This window comes from Myxocyprinus asiaticus, chromosome 2 (genome assembly GCF_019703515.2).
Source record: "Myxocyprinus asiaticus isolate MX2 ecotype Aquarium Trade chromosome 2, UBuf_Myxa_2, whole genome shotgun sequence".
In the NCBI taxonomy this organism is placed as follows: Eukaryota; Metazoa; Chordata; class Actinopteri; order Cypriniformes; family Catostomidae; genus Myxocyprinus; species Myxocyprinus asiaticus.
The window spans coordinates 23,689,864-23,709,598 of record NC_059345.1 but is presented as its reverse complement, the minus strand read 5'-3'; the positions used below and the strand labels follow the sequence as shown (position 1 = coordinate 23,709,598).

The window sequence follows — 19,735 nt, the reverse complement described above, 5'->3', positions numbered from 1 at the left end:
CCTGTGCTGTCAGTCTAGAACGGATTCTGCAGTTACCAAGGGAAGATTGAGTGGTTGAGTAGATTCAAAATAGAGGGAGAGTGTGTATGTGTGTGAGGGATGTCCTATGGGGACTGGGTAACGCTGGAGGCTCAGATGAGGTTTTCTGAAATAAAGATAAATAACCTCCTGTTGATACACTTAATGAGACCTTCCCCGGGTCTACTGAGAAATGTAGGCTAAGCTATGTCTCTTTGGTTTCATCATTAACCTCGTTGTCAATACTAGATTTGAGTTGAGTAGCCAATGCACTCAAAAACACTTGCTTGGGTTCAGAAATAAAGGAACACTGACCAGATGATTGAATGGCATTCTCCCGTTGAATGGCTATAAACTCCAGGGATGTGATTTGCCGAAACATTAGTCAGTGACAGTGAATAGTTTTGCTTCAGCAAAAACCATCAGGTAGCGTTTGATTGGTTGAGCTATTTACTATTACATTGGCATGTTTATCATTTATCATGCCAATGCAGTGTCTACTAAAATATGTATTACAGTCAACATGTAATACATTTTGACCCCTTTTACTTAATACATGACACTAGTCTTATTGTGCACAATTCATTCATGGATGTTATTCCATAAAAAAATTTTTTTCGAAGGCTTTCATCAAAATGGTGAAAACAACTTTTCTTTTCAATTGACGTCACATAAGCCACGTGATCTATTGGTTAATAATAGTCAGTCTACATTTGTAAAAATCTTTCTATAATCTTGCTAATAGTTAAAGGGATAGTTCACCCACAAATGAAATTATTTTCATTATTTACTCACACTCATGCCATCACAGATGTGACTTTCTTATGCAGAACACAAATTAAGATTTTAATAAAAATATCTTAAAATTTTGATGCTCCAAAAAGCACACTAAGGGAGCATATGTGGTTAAGAAAAGTGGTTCAGTCCTTATCTTCAGAAGTTATATGATAGTTTTGGGTGAGAAACAGATCGATATTTAAGTCAGCTTTTGCTAGAAATTCTTCTCCCTGCCCAGTAGGGGGCGTAAGCATGGAGAATGTGAATTACCAAAATCACAAGAAGAAGAAGAATGTAAAAGTGAAAGTGGACATTTTTTTATTTTTTATTATCCCCTTTTCTCCCCAATTTGGAATGCCCAATTCCCACTACTTGGTAGATCCTCCTGGTGGCACGGTTACTCACCTCAGTCCGGGTGGCAGAGGACAAGTCTCAGTTGCCTCCGCTTCTCAGACAGTCAATCCGCGCATCTTATCACGTAGCCGTTGCGCATGACACCGGAAAGACTCTGGACGTGGAGGCTCATGCTATTCTCCATGATCCACACACAACTTACCACGCGCCCCATTGATAGAGAGAACCACTAATCGCAACCACGAGGAAGTTACCCCATGTGACTCTACCCTCCCTAGCAACCAGGTCAATTTGGTTGCTTAGTAGACCTGGCTGGAGTCACTCAGCACACCCTGAATTTGAACTCGCGACTCCAGGGGTGGTAGTCGGCGTCAATACTCGCTGAGCTACCCAGGCCCCCGAAAGTTAAAGTGGACATTGAACAGGGAGGTGAATTTATAGTAAAAATTTTCTCACCCACACCTATCATATCGGTTCTGAAGACATCGACTTAACCACTGGAGTCATACGGATTACTTTTATGCTGACTTGCTTAATTTTTGGAGCTTCCTAATGTTGACACTCCATTCACTTGCATTGTATGGACCAAAAGAGCTGAGGTATTCTTCTAAAAATCTTCATTTGTATTCATGAAGGCATAAGGGTGAGTAAATAATGAGATTTTTGGGTGAACTATTCCTATTTTATGCCGATAAACATTGATGTACTTTTTGGCAATAATTCCAAATACCGATTGTTTAGAAAAATAAGTTTTAACATTTGGATACATCAAGATGCTCTCGAGGGTGAACTTGACCTTTAGCCTCCACATCCGTGTCGAAAAGCCTCCTCAAAAGTAGATGCCAGTGATGTTTCAGGAGGGGAATAGTCCTCCACAGTCTACTGCAGACATGCATTCAAATTTGGCTCCATTCTGGTATGGAACAGCTACTTTGCACTATCCAATTCTGATTCAATAAAATCAATTCCTGACCTACATTTTTTTTCTTGTTAAATATGTTGTTTAACATGGAAATACGCCACATTACAGAAGTAAAATGGGTTGTGAATGCTGTTTCATGTTGACTTTAAGGCTTTTCTGACAGTGGAAATAGGTGTTAAACAGGACATAAAAAGTGGGGCTGTTTACCATTCTGTCCATGTGCTGATTCTGAGATCAAGTCTCTCCTGTGTGGGATCTGTTTGCATAATGGATGTTTTTGTGAGTGATGTGTGCTAGCTAGGGTAATTATTACCTTTATAAAAAATTCTCTCACTCGCTGTCGACTCTTTTCCTCTCTACCCTGCAGGCAGGAACGGCAAATCCTGGCTGAAAACAAACAGCTGGTGCTTGGTAATCAGTAATTCATAAGTAGGCTGTAGGGATAAGACACATGTGGGAATTGGCGTGTTGGATTGAGCCATTGACATAGTTTCTGTTGTAGACAGGCCCCATTTACACCTTGACTGGATGCGTTTTCGGTGATTAGATCGCTTTCGGAAAGCACTTGACCACATTAAAGAGCACTTATTATGGTTTTTCAAATATTACCTTTCATGTAGTGTGTTATAATAGCTGTTTGTGAATGTAAAAAAAGTCTGCAAAGTTTCAAAAATCAAAGTGCATGGAATATGGAGTTATTGACACCCAAAATAAAGAACTAATTCTGAACACCTGAAACGAGTCATTAGTAATTCCAGACTTGCTTCCTGTACTAACCTATGTAATTTGGTAACAAAAAACCTGCCTCTGGTCTGTTTACATGTACAACCAGTGCACGCTGTTAGCCTGTTAGCCTCTGTTAACTGGCTCACTCATGTTATTGTCAAACTACATATAAACTTACCACTGAGAAATGTCCTGTTCTTGTCACGATGGTGGTTCGGGTTTATCTTCCGATGCATCATTGTCGGACTCATGCTCAAATTGGTAGGGTAAAACAGAAATTTTTTCAGACGGAGCTGAAACTCGGATATGGTAGTGGGCGTTTGCTTTCCAACACGCACTGTAAGCGGTAGACCAATCTCAACAGACTGGGACATCTGACCAATCAGAGCAGACTCTCTGAAAGGAGGATTTTAGAATGAATCCTTTAGAACGGATCATTGAAGGAGTCGTTTTTGACACTGGGAAAAAAGGTAATGCTGCAATTTAAATTATGAGCAAATTCAAGTGTTTTTTGACCTTGGATGCATGTAAATCTATTGTATGAGACCTTTAAAACAAAATTAGGCACGTTTAAAAACCATAATAGGTGCACTTTAAATACCAGGTGTAAATGCAACCAAGACTCATTGTGATATTGATTGAATAAGGTGGTCAGGGATGGATTCTGACCATGTCTCTCTCCTTTTTTCGAATCCCTATGTAGCTCGCATGAAACCATGCTTCACTCGTGCGTTTCCAAACAAGAACCATATTTAGCACTTACAAAGCATCGAACGCGAGATGAATATCATTACATTTGCTTCGTGACTCGAAATTTAGCTTTGGCGTCCGCCAAAAAATTTTCAATGAAGGAAAAACCCTGAGTGTCAAAGGGATGGAAAGCATTTGAATTATCCATAAATGTTTTTAAAGTTCGCTGAAAGACAGAGAAGACAAGGTGTAAATTAGTGATGTGCACAAGTAATCAATTAATCGAGTTATCGTTCTGCACCACTGCGGGGCGCTGTAGTTAGTAGTAATGGGAAGTCCGATTCTTTTCCGCGAACCGGTTCTTTCGGATGGTTCGTTTCAGTGAACCGGTTAAAAAAACAAAAAAAACAAAAAAAAAAAACATTCACCAGTTCATTTACATCATCGCGTAATGACGTCACTATACATAAGGGTAATATGCCGGCATTGTGGAATGCACACACAAACACATTCAATAAAGCCATATGAAAGTGCATATTGCTGATTATTACATTTTTTGTGTTTCATTCAGGGAACTTACAACACATCCTGATCTTACCGCATTAAAATTTTGCACCTAAAGCACCCAATACTGACACTGATATACAAAAGCGGATGTTTTACACATGTCTAAAGTAGGGTTGCAGCAGTATACCGGTTTCACGGTATACCACGGTATGAAAATTGACGGTTTTCATACCATGTACATTTGCTTATCTACGGTATTGAGAAAAAATGCAACCAGACGGAGAATCTCACCTGCGCGTGCGCATCTCCTTTCCTCCTCGACTGCCTGTCAGACTCGTCACCTTGCGCCACACACACACACACATGCAGCGGAGAAAATGTCAAAGAGAAGTGAGGCGAGGGGGTCTGACATAAGTGAGTGTGTGTGAGTTAAAGCAGTGTTTCTCAACTGGTGGGTCGCAGGTAAATTTGGACTGGGTCACGGACAGCAGGGAAAGAACAATGCCATAGTTCTCCCATTGAAGATATTTTGGCAGCCGCCCAAGTGATAGCCTGTTTAGGACTGCCGAGGCAGATTTAATGATAATCTTGCAATCAGCTAAAGGCTTCTCATCTGCACTTTCGCACGAGTGTAACGGAACCAACTCACGATCATGATCTGCTCTTCTCTCTGTCGCACACGTGCAACAATTGGGCTTCCCTCGATATTGCGGAGCGCAGACCTCAAAACTGATGTGACCAATTTCAATTCTAGTGAGACTTTCTAGTGTAATGCATTAAGTCAAGTCGAACCTCTCAGTAGGCAGCCCTGACATGCCAAACAGCACTGAGGAGGAAAAGAGCAACACTGTGCTATGCGCAATATTTTTTTTTCATTATACATAATCACCTTTACAAAATTGTTTAACAGTTTTACATGAATAAAAGTAACGTATATTTTGACTAAATGTTATAGTTTCAAATGAAATAATCTAAAGGTAGAATCTATTAGACCTCATTTTATATCAACAGTGGCAGTTATAAAGTTTCAAAATGTGTTTCAGCTAGTACTTATTTTTTCATAAAAAAATATTATGTTACATAAATGAACATAAATGTGTCTAGTTGTAGAACAGTGCTACATGCTTTTTTTATGCTGCATGAATTTCATCTTTTTGTTTTTATGTGGAGTTGCATTTCTCTGTATCTTTCTGTGTTCAGTCGCTATTGAACAACCTGCCCCTTTTCACATCCTATCATCTTTTTGTGCTCATCGTTTCTCTTTTAAGCCTTTATTTTTTTAACCACAGTAATTGCTCAGACCGTATCCATAGAAACCTCAGAACATGTATGGATTGATAGAGCGAAGACCAGTAGCCTGAACTTTATCAAGGCATCATCATGCAGCCTATTTACACATGTTCCCTGCAGGGTTAGCATGCTCAGTCATACATACACGTGTGTGTGTGTGTGTGTGTGTGTGTGTGTATATGTACGTACAAATACAAATCTGTTATATAACGATGCAAGGGAATGTTTGGCAGAAGAGGTAGGGTATGTTGGATAAATATAAATGGGCTAAGCTGTGTATTGCACATAATTATTGCTCAGTGGGGCAGTTTTAAATGTTCATGAGATGGATAGCATGAGGGAAAAAACTGTTCCTGTGCCTGACGGTTCTTGTGCTCAGTGCTCTGTAGGCAACTGTTCAAAAAGGTAGTGGGCTGGGTGAGTGGTGTTCAGAGTGATTTTTACAGCCCTTTTCCTCATTCTGGAAGTGTACAGTTCTTGAAGGGGGGGCAGGGGCAACCAATAATCCACTCAGCGGTCCGAACTGTACTTTATAGTCTTCTGATGTCCGATTTCATAACTGAACCAAACCAGACAGTTACTGAATTGCAGAGGACAGACTCAATGACTGCTGAGTAGAACTGTATCAGCAGCGCTTATGGCAGGTTGAACTTCCTCAGCTGGCAAAGGAAGTACAACCTCTGCTGGGCCTTTTTCACAGTGGAGTCAATGTGGGTATCCCACTTCAGGTCCTGTGAGATGGTAGTGCCCAGGATCCTAAATGACACCTTTGCTGCCACAGTGCTGTTTAGAATGGTGAGCGGGGTCAATGTTGGGGTGTTCCTCCTAAAGTCCACTGTCATCTCCACTGTTTTGAGCGTGTTCACCTCCAGGTTGTTTTGACTGCACCAGTGAACCAGCCGTTCAACCTCCCTTCTGTATACAGACTCATTATCATCTTGGAAGAGGCCGATGACAGTAATGTCATCTGCAAACTTCAGGAGCTTGACAGAGTGGTCCTTGGTGGTACAGTCATTGGTATACAGGGAGATGAGTAGTGGGGAGAGTACACATCCCTGGGGGGCACCAGTGCTGATCGTACATGTGCTGGAAGTGAGTTTCCCCTGTCTCACTAGCTGCTGCCTGTCCGTCCAAGCTGATGATCCACTGATAGATAGACATGGAAACAGAGTTGGTGTAATATAGTCCAGAGAGTAGCTGGGATGATGGTGTTGAAAGCCAAACTGAAGTCCACAAAAAGGATCCTTGCATATGTCCCTGGTCTGTCCAGATGTTGCAGGATATGATGCAATCCCATGTAGGGATGTGCGCTACGACTAATTTGACTGTCGTTTAAACGGAAGTTTTGTAACCGACTAGTCTAAAGAGAAACCAACCTTCAGAAAACAGTTAAAAAAAAAACGTTAAAATACTTAATCTATTCCAAATCTGATGCTAAATTCTACTGAAAAGGGGCATTTATCTGCGATGTGCTCGCCTTGAATTATGATCATTGTACTTTAAATATAGAACTTGACACGCATTCACTGAATCAACATTAGCGAATATTTAACTGACATTTATTGAAAACAATTGAATGAGTAGTGCAGGATCAATGGAACAACCATTAAAAGCCTGTTCTAAATGGAAATCATCAAGTTACATAACATATTAAAACTGTCAGGACATTGTTGAAAATAATTAACAGGTAGATTAAGCCAAATCTATGAGAGAGAAAAAAATGCGCTGAAAAGTCATGCATATTTCACGCCGTGCAGTCATGCATTAACCATTGATTTAATATGACAGCTGTTCGGTAAAGAACGTCAACCAATAACAGTTACGATGTAAAAAAAAATAAATAAATAAATAAAAAGTAGCTATAGGATAGAAAAATAGGCCTGTGATGTAACCTATAATAAACCTAATGTATTCTAAACATGACGTGCACACAGAATCAAAGATAGTTTAACCCGTTAAGCAGTCGGCACCTCGTTGAAAATATCCTTCTTAATCAGCAGATTAAAAAGATTGCATACCTAGTCTAAAACAGTTATTTTCTAGGCTACTTACTCAAAAGCATACATTTTTTGATGAGTAAAATTAACCCGTCGACATGGTCCAGTGAAAGATGGGACTTGACTCACCTGAGGCATCTATCTTGCGCTTGAAAAAGCCCTCTCAGTGGAAAAATAACATCCAAGCATGTACAGGTGTAAAGAAGACTCAAATGTGAAAACATCCTTAGGGACTTTCAAACGTTTGGAAAGCCGATTTCCACACCACCGAAGTGATTTCATTACTACTTTGCAAAGTTTTCTTGTCTAGCGAGAGGACATTTTCCTGCGCGCACCGCGAGTGAGAGGGAAGAAGCACGCGCAGCCTGAGGTGAAATTAAACTCTGTATCTGCTCCAGATATCCTCTTTTTAAAATAATATTTGTATTATTAATTCTATTAAAATATGTAACATTAATATGACAGTAATTTAAGTGCAGCCTCTGTAAAAATATAAAGCCAAACATAAATGTGTAAAAATTATTATCAGTTTAATGGGAGGAAATATTAACCGACTAGTAATTCCAGTGTCGACTAGCAGCATCAGAACCATTTAGTCGACTAGTCTCGCACATCCCTAATCCCATGTTGACTGCATCATCCACAGACCTGTTTGCTCTATAAGCAAATTGAAGAGGATCCAGAAAGGGTCCACTGATGTCCTTTAGGTGGGCCAACACCAGTCTCTCAAATGATTTCATGACCACAGACGTCAGAGCGACGAGTCTATAGTCATTAAGTCCTGTGATTTTGGGTTTCTTTGGGACAGGAATGATGGTGGAGCATTTAAAGCAGCAGGGAACTTCACACTGCTCCAGTGATCTATTGAAGATCTGTGTGAAGATAGGGGCCAGCTGGTCAGCACAGGATTTTAGACAAGTGGGTGAAACACCATATGGGCTCTGTGCTTTCCTTGTCTTTTGTTTCCGGAAGCCACGTGAATGCATCTTTTTTTAAAGGGTTTTTAGATATTTTAAAATTATATTCAACATTCTCAGATAACAATTTTTTCTTCTGCAGTATAGCTGCTAAAGAAAATTTACATTGTTTTAAACGTATTTGTCGCAGTATATAATGGGGCGAAGACTACCCTCTCCCACGTTTTGGTTCACTTCAATCCATTTTTAACTCTCAAAAAGCAAACTCTCTCTTATAAATAAAGCTGTGTATTGCCAATTTCTTCACGATAAACGCACAGTGACACATATATTATGATTCAATAAGTCACGAGCCATCACATTATAATCTAGCTGCATTAAGTATGCTTGCTTGAGGGATGAGCATCCTCGCGACAGTGTGCATCAGCCGGGTGCAGTTTCAATCACTCCCCCTTAGACCGGGACACTTTGCACAACTCATAGAGGCGCTGACTGCACAGAGAAATGCCAGTTTCAGAGTTTGTAGATATTTACACGATCTGCTTCTGTATTATTTGAACTTTAATAAAGCTATAACACATTAAAAATAACTGCATTTAAGATATAACGCCGAGGTGTTTGCTTTAAAGAGCTTCGGATCCGCTTATTGCGATCTACATCACCTGAAGCTATTTGGAAAGTTTAGAGTGCACATGGACTGTGAGATGTGTTATTCTTGCTCTCCTCAGTCAGGCGTGAACTGCAGTGCTGCTCTCATGCATCATCATTAGAGTTTGTGATCTCATGTTATGTTAAATGAGATCAAATGACTATTCAACAATGAAAATTTCTGTAGACAATTTTTTATTGTCGACGTTGTTGATAACGTCGACTAATCGTTTCAGCCCTACTTCTGAATCAGAATCAGAATGAGCTTTATTGCCAAGTGTGCTCACATACACAAGGAATTTTTTTTGGTGATAGGAGAAACAGGCAAGTGCACACAGAACATTACAGTGAGACACAGAATATAAAACAAGGTAAGAGTATAAATAGACATACAAAAAGAAATAGGACATATAACATAGAATTGCGTATGTACATGTGCAAGTGGTTATATATGTGCAAGGTAGGGGTATGTACAGTTATTAAATGTGAGTGAATTTACATATGTACATGACATATTTATACATTATTGCACTATGGGAGTCCTGAAGCCAGTTTAATTGTTCATGTGGTAAATGGCCTGAGGGTAAAAACTGTTCTTGTGCATATATTTGTCATCCTTCCGACATCCATTTTGAATAAGCACTCCCTAACCTCAGCAATGTTCAAAAGCAAGAAAGCAGAGAGATCGAGGCTTTCATGCAGAAGAGCTGGCAAACAAGCAAGTGTGCAAGCATGGATTTGCAGACTCCACTAATTTAGTAATCCATATTGATCTACACCCTAGAATGGAGTGATATTTTCTGCAATTTGGTGCTCACTGGCTCGGCCATGGTTTTCCACAAGGTTTCTGTCCAAGGTTAAGCCCCAGTGCCAGAGAGAGCCAGCTTATTCTCTGTACGGCTGCTGTCCTGGGGATTCTCGTCATGGTGTGAATGCACTATGCGTCACTCTGCCTCTCGTCTGATCCCCAGAGGGTTTAGACCAGTTGTACAGGCAGGAGTGCAATGCAGAGGTATGTCAGTAGCTTGAAGAGTTGGAAGCACTTGCTGATCAAGTGATAAAGATTGACTGCAGGTTAGATCACCATTTCTCACATTGTAAAAATAAAGCATTATTTTTTTTAACGTTTCTGCATCAATGGAATGTTCTACTAGACTAATTTTGAAAGAGTGAAGAGGAACATTAGTTAAAGCCTTAATCACATGCCCAAGGCCACCACCACATGCACCATAAGCTCATTTGAGATCAGAATTCATAGTTTAGGCCAGTGGTTCCCAAACTTTTTAAAACTACGACGCCTCTTTTTAGTGTGTTTTTTCCCGTGGTACCCCAAAAACAGAAAAATAAATAATTATACTACTGAAAACACTTTTCTATTTAAAAAGTTTAAATTTAATATTAGTATTAAAACAAGGTAGACTATAAGTGTTTCTTAAGTTAACATTGCTTCAAGCTTTTAAAGTAATTATTCAAAAGCCAGAAATAGAATAGAGAACAGAGTCAAAGTCAACAATGCTTTAGGTTTTTCAGTAACAGCAGCAAATAACATTAATATCGCGTCAAGAGGGGCAGTTTTACCAAGAAGCATTTGACCATTCACATGCACAGCTGCATTCACAGAGAGACAGGAGCGCTCTGTACAGCAGACGGCGAAATACAATACACATGTGAGCATTTGAAAGCAGCTGGCTGTAGTCAAAGAGCGTGCAGGTATTGCTGGTACTTTTAATATCGTGGCTATTAAAATATTGAACTAAGCAGAGATTCGGCACCCAGTTTGGGAACCACTTGGCTCTAAGAGGTTGTTGGCCTCTCTTCCTTTAACTGATGTCGGCCTGGTGTTTGGGTGAACCACCACACTTGTTCTGCCAAGCTGTTGTAGAGCTCTAGGATTGCAGCATTTTTTGCCTCCTGTTCCTTTAGATGCATTTTTAGTAACCATCTGTGATTCAGTGACTCTTGACCTTTGAACACTTTTGCCACAGGCAGAAAACAGCCCATGCTAGGACTATTTTATTTGCCAAGCACATTTTACCTGAATGCAGGACCTGTCACCAATTCTATTTGCTGGTCCTCCCTGGGGTAAAAAAAGAAAAGAAAAAAAAAGCCTCAGGCTGCATCCCATTACCTAAAAACTTTTTCCTGCTGACTGTTTCCTCTTGTGCACCAATGTACAAAATAAGATCAAGGTTACACAGCTCCAACTCCCTTCTAGTTTAGACTCAATAATTTGACTGATAATTTTGTAGAGTCATCTAAATGGCACTGACAAGTAAAATATTTGGGAAACACATTGTGTCATATAGTTTTCCCATTATTTTTTTTTAAATAATTTTTTTGACATACCAGGTCTTGTTCTTCAGTGTCGGAGTGTTTGTGTTGGCTGTCCTATGATAAAGTGGAGTCAAGCAGTCAAGAGGTTTGAGGTCCATTTAAGGGTACGATAAGCATTCGATAAGAGCCTCTTTCACTGTCTTTTTGCACCGTCATGACCGCAACATGCATGAAAGTGGTTGTAATGAGTCAGATCTTAGCGTGAATCTCCTGCATTCCCAAACTCCCGTGAGAGCATTACGGAAAAATGCGTGTCCCCGTCATGTCCATTCAGAGCAGGCTTTAGAATGCTGTGTGCCTCTCGGCTTTTTGCCCCAGCCTATAGCTGCAAGAGCCGGTGGGACGGGGCTGGGCAGAGGAGAGGAGCAGCAATAGACATGCTTGGCAGTTCAAAGAGCGCTCAGAGCAGTCTGGTCTTGCAAATACACCTTTAGATTTCACAGAGTGTACCACAGATTCAGCAGTTGGAAGTTTCCGGATGTCAGGGATGAACTCAATCCTCTATACCAGGGGCATTCAATTAAAATTCCATGAGGTCCGGTCTCTACATTTCCTTCCCAACAAAGGTTCGGACAATAACTTAAATGGTGTCAGTAGTCAGTATAGCTATAAAATGACGTAAGGAATCCTCAGTTCTTGAAATAGCTATTATAAATTTCCAGGTTGGCAGCAGTAGTAGAAATTAACAGTTTCTTCAAAACTGGGCAGGGATGAGGACAAAGCCAAAGTATTGGGGTTTGGGTTATCTTTTACCAAAAGATTGAAATATTTCAATGAGTTCATCAATCGTGTGCACTTTGATATGAAAATTAAAAGATAAAATCAACTGGTTTTGAAGCTGAATGACAACAGTCCAGTATTTGTGTTTGAATATTTTTAGATACCCAAGGGGCACAAGGCCTTGTGACTAAGGAAAGATACTGTATGGGGGTTGAGGTGTATCCCCCAAGAGAAAATTTTGAAAATGTAAATGTCTGAATGAACCATATTTATATTTTCATTAAAGTGAAAATCTACCAACAACAAGAACATCATAATAGTGAAGCTTAAAAATACTGTTAGCTAAAATGAAGTAGGCCCATAAATAGTCAGACTGTTAAATAATGCAAAGTTCTCATGAGAACTCCACTGTGCTACCAGTAATATCAAATTTTTTGTTGTTTTCATTGCCATGTAGATGATGACATATTTGATTAATTTTCACAAAAATAAGTTTAAGTTTATGAAAGGCTTGAAACATGTTGATTCATAAAGCTAATTTTAGACAGGGGGAAAACCTTACTTTAAAGGTGCTCTGGAAGCACGTTGTCCTGTCACAAACCTGGTTTAGCTGAACGGTTGTATTCATTTCAGACACATAAAGTTTAAATCACTTCGCATTATTTTCATTTTCAGCAGTGTATTTTAAGAAAGATGCCAGTATCCATCTATATTGTTGCTCACTGTATTTCTCCGCTACGGTCTACTGTCATTAAAATAACCGTGTCTGCAACTCTGCACATGGTGCCACATGTCTAGCAACGCGCACGGAGTGTGAGGGTGTAAATGAAGCGTGTTCTGTAATAGAGAAAAATATTCGAGGATACAGCGCTGAAAGATCAGTTCTATCTACGCCAGAGCACTTGCACTGTACACGGCTTTGTTGTTTTGTCGCACTGATCACTTGAAGTGTAGAAACGGTGAGATGGGACAACCGATGTCATTATGTCTCGCTGTCCGGATGGAACCAAACTGGGGTCCGGACCTGGTCCACGGTCCGCTAATTGGTGACCACTGCTCTATACTAACAGATCTGCAGGATAAGAGTGGCAGGATAGTTGTTAGTGGTTTGGTAAGGCTTTACCATAAGGCTAAGTATTAGTTTGTTTACACACTAGGGTTGGTGTGTTTGAAGGATGGATAGGGGAAACTCAAGGGTTTGTTAAAGTGACGCTTTGTCAAGCAAACAAGGTTTCAACTTTTAGCGCAGTGCACTCTCACACTGTTGTGCTTTTGTGAAATCCAATTATCTGTATGTCTGCTTGATTTTCAACTGAAAATCTTTCCACACCCTCAAAACAGATCTTACAAATTCATATCTGTCGAGCACTCCGTCTGAGCTTTCCCTAATGTGTGGTCGCCCTTAATCTTTGGCATGCAACTCACTAAACAGCATTAGTGCTACAGACGTGAATGATACCTCAAATTGTGCAGCTTGTTGAGGAGAGGTGTGCTTTTTATTTTGTCTTAGAAACTGGACTTCTGAAAGAGGCAAAAAAAAAAATCCCATTTGAAGTAGTGACCCAACCCATGTCTAAGGACCCATATATCATAGAGACTTGGGGGCTCTTTTGACATGGGCCAGTAAGCAGCTGCCCAGAACACCCTATAAACAACTTAGCAATGTCTTGGCTAGCACCGAGAGAACCCAGAGCAATTCCTTGACAATCACCCACAGCATCCTAGCATTGTGTTGGCAAGTTTTGCACAAGCAAGCGCCACTCACATTTTCTTAAAAAAAAAAAAAAAAAAACTTCATACATAAAAAGCTTTGGTCTCAGTTCTTTAATTACACTTTTCTTTGTACCCACAGCGTTTCATTCAGTATCTGGCCTCAAGAAACACCCTCTTCAATTTAAACAATTTCCTTGATAAAGGTGCATTGCAAGGTATGTAGGAAACATGAGCACATATTGAGTCTCTAAACCATTATATAAATAAATACCATGATGACCCCTCCCCACCACCATCTGTCTCCCTCAGGCTATGATATGTCCACATTCATCAGACGGTACAGCAGATATCTGAATGAGAAAGCCCTTTCCTATAGATTAGTGGCCGTGGACTTCACCAAGATGAAGAGAGGGTGGGTAACCTCAGTTCTGCCTCTGTAATAACTTCTGCCTAGGGTAAAGATTCAGTGTTCAAACTCATCGTCTCAGCAGGACACAGTCTAATCAGGCTAGCTCATTACTTCAATAATTAAGTTGTTTTTAAAAGCTGATTAAGTAGCTGATTTTTTTTTTTTTAACACTAATTAAGATTGTAAGTAGTGAGACTCTAATTGTTTGTTTTTCTGTTTGTTGTGCAGTATTGATGGTGTCATGCGCACCATGAACACAGAGAAGCTAATCAAAACGCTGCCTATCATTCAAAACCAGCTGGATGCACTGCTGGACTTCCAGGTACTGATTTCGTGTGTAATGGAGAACCTGTGCACCCTTTAAAAGAACAACACTGATGTTAATTCAGTCGAAGTCTTTCGGTATGATGTATACTCTCTCTTGTGGATGCGTGGGTGTGTGTCTGTAGGCCAATCCTAACGAGCTGACTAACGGTGTGATCAACACTGCCTTCATGCTGCTCTTCAAAGACTCTATCCGTCTGTTTGCTGCCTATAATGAGGGTGTTATCAACCTGCTCGGTAAGAATAATCCACCCCCTCTCACTTTGGAGTGTGTCCTACTCACATGCTGGTTAAATCTTACTTCAACTGGACTGTTCTGTATATACAGTATATGCACCGTTCTGTGCAAAATTCTTTAGCACAAATATCTTTGCATCACCTGAAAATACTCACTCACTGTGATCTGAACCAGTGTCCAAAGCGAAACTGTACGATAGACTGAACGGCAGCCAGAGAAAATAATAGTTTTCAGATTTTAAACAGCAAATTAAACTTAAGCATTAAATTTGGTTTGTAGCTATATGCATAGTGTCTAATAAGGCATTGGCAATTTATACTCAAGTTTATCTTGCCAATAAAACTTGATATGAATTGAACCATTTGATTCTATTATTAATGTCCACTGGAAAACGGCAGAAGATTTTGCCAAACTTTTAATTACAGCATGTCCACTGGTTTAATGGCATGTATACATATGCAGATGAAGTCAGAAGTTTACATACACTTAGGTTGAAGTCATTAAAACTCATTTTTAACCACTCCACAGATATTAGCAGACTATAGTTTTGGCAAGACGTTTAGGGCATCTACTTTGTGCATGACACGAGTTATTTTCCCAACAGTTGTTTACAGACAGATTGTTTCACTTTAAATTGACTATCACAATTCCAGTGTGTCAGAAGTTTACATACACAAAGTTAACTGTGCCTTTAAGCAGCTTTGAATATTCCAGAAAATGATGTCAAGCCTTTAAAAAATTTGCCAATTAGCTTCTGAAAGGCTAATTTGCTAATTGGAGTCAATTGGAGGTGTATCTGTGGATGTATTTTAAGGCCTACCTTTAAACTCAGTGCCTCTTTGCTTGACATCATGGGAAAATTAAAAGAAATCAGCCAAGACCTCAGAAAATAAAAATTGTGGACCTCCACAAGTCTGATTCATCCTTGGGAGCAATTTCCAAATGCCTAAAGGTACCATGTTCATCTGTACAAACAATAGTACGCAAGTATAAACACCATGGGACCACGCAGCCATCACGCCACTCAGGAAGGAGATGAATTCTGTCTCCTAGAGGTGAACGTAGTTTGGTGTGAAAAGTGCAAATCAATCCCAGAACAGTAGCAAAGGACCTTGTGAAGATGCTGGAGGAAACATGTAGACCATTATCTATATCCACAGTCAAACAAGTCTTATATCAACATAACCTGAAAGGCTGCTCAGCAAGGAAGAAGCCACTGCTCCAAAACCGGCATAAAAAAAGCCAGACCACAGTTTGCAAGTGCACAAGGCGACAAAGATCTTACTTCTTGGAGAAATGTCCTCTGGTCTAATGAAACAAAATGTAACTGTTTGGCTATAATGTCCATTGTTATGTTTGGAGGAAAAAGGGCAAGGCTTGCAGCCGAAGAACACCATCCCAACCGTGAAGCATGGGGGTGGCAGCATCATGTTGTGGGGGTGCTTCGCTGCGGGAGGGACTGGTGCATTTCACAAAATAGATGGCATCATGAGGAAGGAAAATTATGTGGATATATTGAAGCAAATTCTCAAGACATCAGCCAGAAAGTTAAAGCTCGGTCACAAATTGGTCTTCCAAATGGACAATGACCCCAAGCATACCTCCAAAGTTGTGTCAAAATGGCTTAAGGACAACAAAGTCAAGGTATTGGAGTGGCCATCACAAAACCCTGACCTCAGTCCGATAGAAAATTTGTGGGCAGATCTGAAAAAGCATGTGCAAGCAAAGAGGCCTACAAACTTGACTCCGTTACACCAGTTCTGTCTGGAGGATTGGGCCAAAATTCCAGTAACTTATTTGACCCAAGTTAAACAATTTAAAGGCAATGCTACCAAATACTAACAAAGTGTATGTAAACTTCTGACCCACTGGGAATGTGATGAAAGAAATAAAAGCTGAAATAAATCATTCTCTCTACTATTATTCTGACATTTCACATTTTTAAAATAAAGTAGTGATCCTAACTGACCTAAGACAGGGCATGTTTTCTACGATTAAATGTCAGGAATTGTGAAAAACTGAGTTTAAATATATTTGGCTAAGGTGTATGTAAACTTCTGACTTCAACTGTTCTTTACTTAAAAGATTTATACCTGTAAAAATGTCTTATTTAAATTAACATTTTCACATGAACATACTTAATGAAAATATAAAGTAAATATAGTTATTATATTTTAATGTTTGTCTTCATTGACTGTGTACTAAACTGTGCGACTAATTAGTTAATTAATTTTTTAAGCGATTTGCAGCCTTAGTTTAAATGCATGGTAATTTTCCCAAACGCTCAAACATATTTGGGTATTTATAGATCCGGCATTTTATCTATCGAAAATGGATGTACAAAATGCCCAGATAGTGTCAAATTTTAAAAACATTTTCAAGACAATTAGAAAACAATAAAATATAATAAAACATCAAAATATATTTTAATGCAACAAACAGAACAAATCAAGAACAGGATTCATTATTTTCACATTGAATTTTCATGAGATGCAGCTGGCTTTCAAACACATTTTGAGCTACACAACACAATCTACACATGTGTAATGTATGTGTAGCTTATGTGTATGTTGTGTGTATTTTCTCAGGCACTTGCTGAGTCTGAATAAATGTACAACTTACATTATTTTAGTAGTACACCCAAATAACAATAGTCATTTCATACTTTTCTTGTGGTGTTCTTGCTATGAGTTTACTTTGATGTTTCTTTGTCAAATAGCAATGTCAAATGTAAATCAAGTCAATCACTGAAACAACAGTGCCACCTTGATTAAGAAATAATGTGTACCTGTATATTATGTATGTGTATACGCATATAAAATAGTGATAATTCACCATTGTTGTGATATAAATGTAGTATTTATTTGTATCAATATAGTACTCATTTCTCTTGCAATACACATTTAAAATGATATCATGTGATAGTAAACTTAAATAGATATGAAATAATTATAAAAAAATATCATTTATAGAAGTAAAAAAAAAAAAAGAAATGACACGCATACCACACTGAGAGCCTATACACTTTTGGTGCTTAAACCATTATAATTTTGTTATTTATTTATTTTAGCAATTTTTGCATTTTTTGCGTGTTACACTATTTATAAGAGACGATTGAGGAATACTAAAGAGGTGCGGGCACAACTCCCAAAAAAAAAAATGGATGAGGTACGGGGATGGAATGAGGTCCCGGGTCTCTAAAGACCCGAGGTATGTGTTTAAGGGTTAATTATATATTGAATTACTGTTATTTGAGTGGCTTTCTCATCAAATATTTTTGCAATTATTTATGTGATTAATTGTGCTTAATTAGATTAATTAATCGTCATATCATGTAATTAATTTGATAAAAATGTTATCTGTGATCAGTTTTGTCATTTAGAGATGAAGCGATTTATGTTCCGCTGTAGCGGGAGTAAAGCCCAGTGCAGTCCACCCAGCGAACATTTCATCAATATGACCCTTGTTCTCAGTCTTTGATAGAAGCACCAGAAGCATGACAGACTCTAAAGCTCCTGCTGTTCTGATTCTCTGACTTCAGATACATTAATATGAAATCCAGCATGGAGCTGTCAGCAGAACTATGGGTTTCTTCAGCCCTCACTGCCTTTTGCCCTGAGCTATTTGAGCTCTAATTATTCAGTCCTTAAGTCAGTTTGTGTCATTTTCCAGAAGAGCACCAATTAAATCACTTTTATATTTTAACATGCCATTTAGGTTGTAGGACTGAAAATGCATTAGAGTGCAAACCATCTTTGTTAAAGCCATTACAACAGCAGTTTATATGCCCTTGCCTATGCAGGCATCCGAGATGTGTTTTGACAGCCCTCTGATGGGTAATTGCTGTCTTTATCTGTTCAAGTCGCTCCGCTAACCGTTCTGCTCTCTTTCTCTTTTCTGTCTTTTTTGCCCCCCTTTCAGAAAAATATTTTGATATGAAGAAAAACCAGTGTAAAGATGCTTTGGACATCTACAAGAAGTTTCTGTACAGGATGACGAAGCTGTCAGAGTTCCTCAAAGTGGCTGAGGTACCAAAGAGCGAGCGCGCGTGCGCACACACACACACACACACACACACACACACACACACACACACACAGTGGATGGTGTTTTGCCCAGAATGGTCTGATATTAGGCTGTTCAAGTTTCCCTTCTGCCCCTCAACCCTTCCAGCCCTCTCATCTCTATCTTTCTCTCATATTTCCCTAACCCACAGCGGTCTGGCATTCAGATCCACTGCATGAATGCCATGTATCTAGTGTTTTGGCACTACATTGCATTGTCATAGACTGTATCCATAAACATGTACACATGCCTCTTCTACCATTTTAAAGGGACTCAAGTTTAAAAAGACCTCTGTTGTATATTTTTCCCTAAATGTTCCAAGTTCGTCTCGATAACCACAACACTACTGATACACCTTTTTCATTGAAACCACTGTTTCTGGTGCTGGTGCCAAAGCTGGTGCTTGGCAGGGGGATATGCTAACCTCTCTTTGAGTTTGGCCCACATTTCCTCTGATTTGACTACCGGATGATGAGGTAACTGACTATGTTACTACATAACCTGCCTACAAACAAACAAAGGGTATTGCAGTCTTACTCCCAGTTTTGAAATCCAATGTAATTTAATTCAGCATCTGTATGCTATGACTTTGATGTAACAATCAAGTTATTTAAAAATATAATCAATACAATTCATATCAGTTAGTTCACACATACAGCATAATATTTTTTGAGAATTCCTTTTAATTCAGACAGATGGGAAAAATTGAGTCACTGAAGTAGCTTTCTGTCAACTGAATGCACATCACATCATGAGGTATCATACTGTGTACTTGAAGTCTGCTTCGTTGATTATAACGGGAGCTATTTAGATTACGTCCACATTAATCCAGATAAATTTGAAAACAGCGTTTTTGTTTTCGAAACGCTCTCCGTCCACACTGCCATTTTTAAATGATTCCAAAAGTGACTTGTCCACACTGAAACTTCTGAAAACAATTAAATCCCCTTACTGCACTTGCGGGAAAAAATGTAAGAAGCGTGGGCCTGCGTCATTGCGCATCACGTCGTGAGGTATCATACTTTGCGCATGGATGTCCGCTTCGTTGATAATAACAGGAGCTATTTAGACTACATCCACATAAAT

The 19,735-nt window shown here is 39.3% G+C and overlaps 1 protein-coding gene across 7 annotated transcripts in view; it reads left to right on the top strand.

Moving 5' to 3' along the window:
- LOC127453925 (phosphatidylinositol-binding clathrin assembly protein-like) overlaps positions 1-19,735 on the top strand; it is a 73,329-nt gene that overhangs the window by 19,170 nt on the left and 34,424 nt on the right. For all 7 annotated transcript variants that reach the window (XM_051720734.1, XM_051720762.1, XM_051720781.1 and 4 more), the window contains 5 exons: positions 13,753-13,828; positions 13,923-14,025; positions 14,251-14,344; positions 14,472-14,583; positions 18,506-18,612. In XM_051720734.1, coding sequence (XP_051576694.1) covers positions 13,753-13,828; positions 13,923-14,025; positions 14,251-14,344; positions 14,472-14,583; positions 18,506-18,612 — 492 coding nt within the window. The remainder of the gene's footprint in view (positions 1-13,752; positions 13,829-13,922; positions 14,026-14,250; positions 14,345-14,471; positions 14,584-18,505; positions 18,613-19,735) is intronic.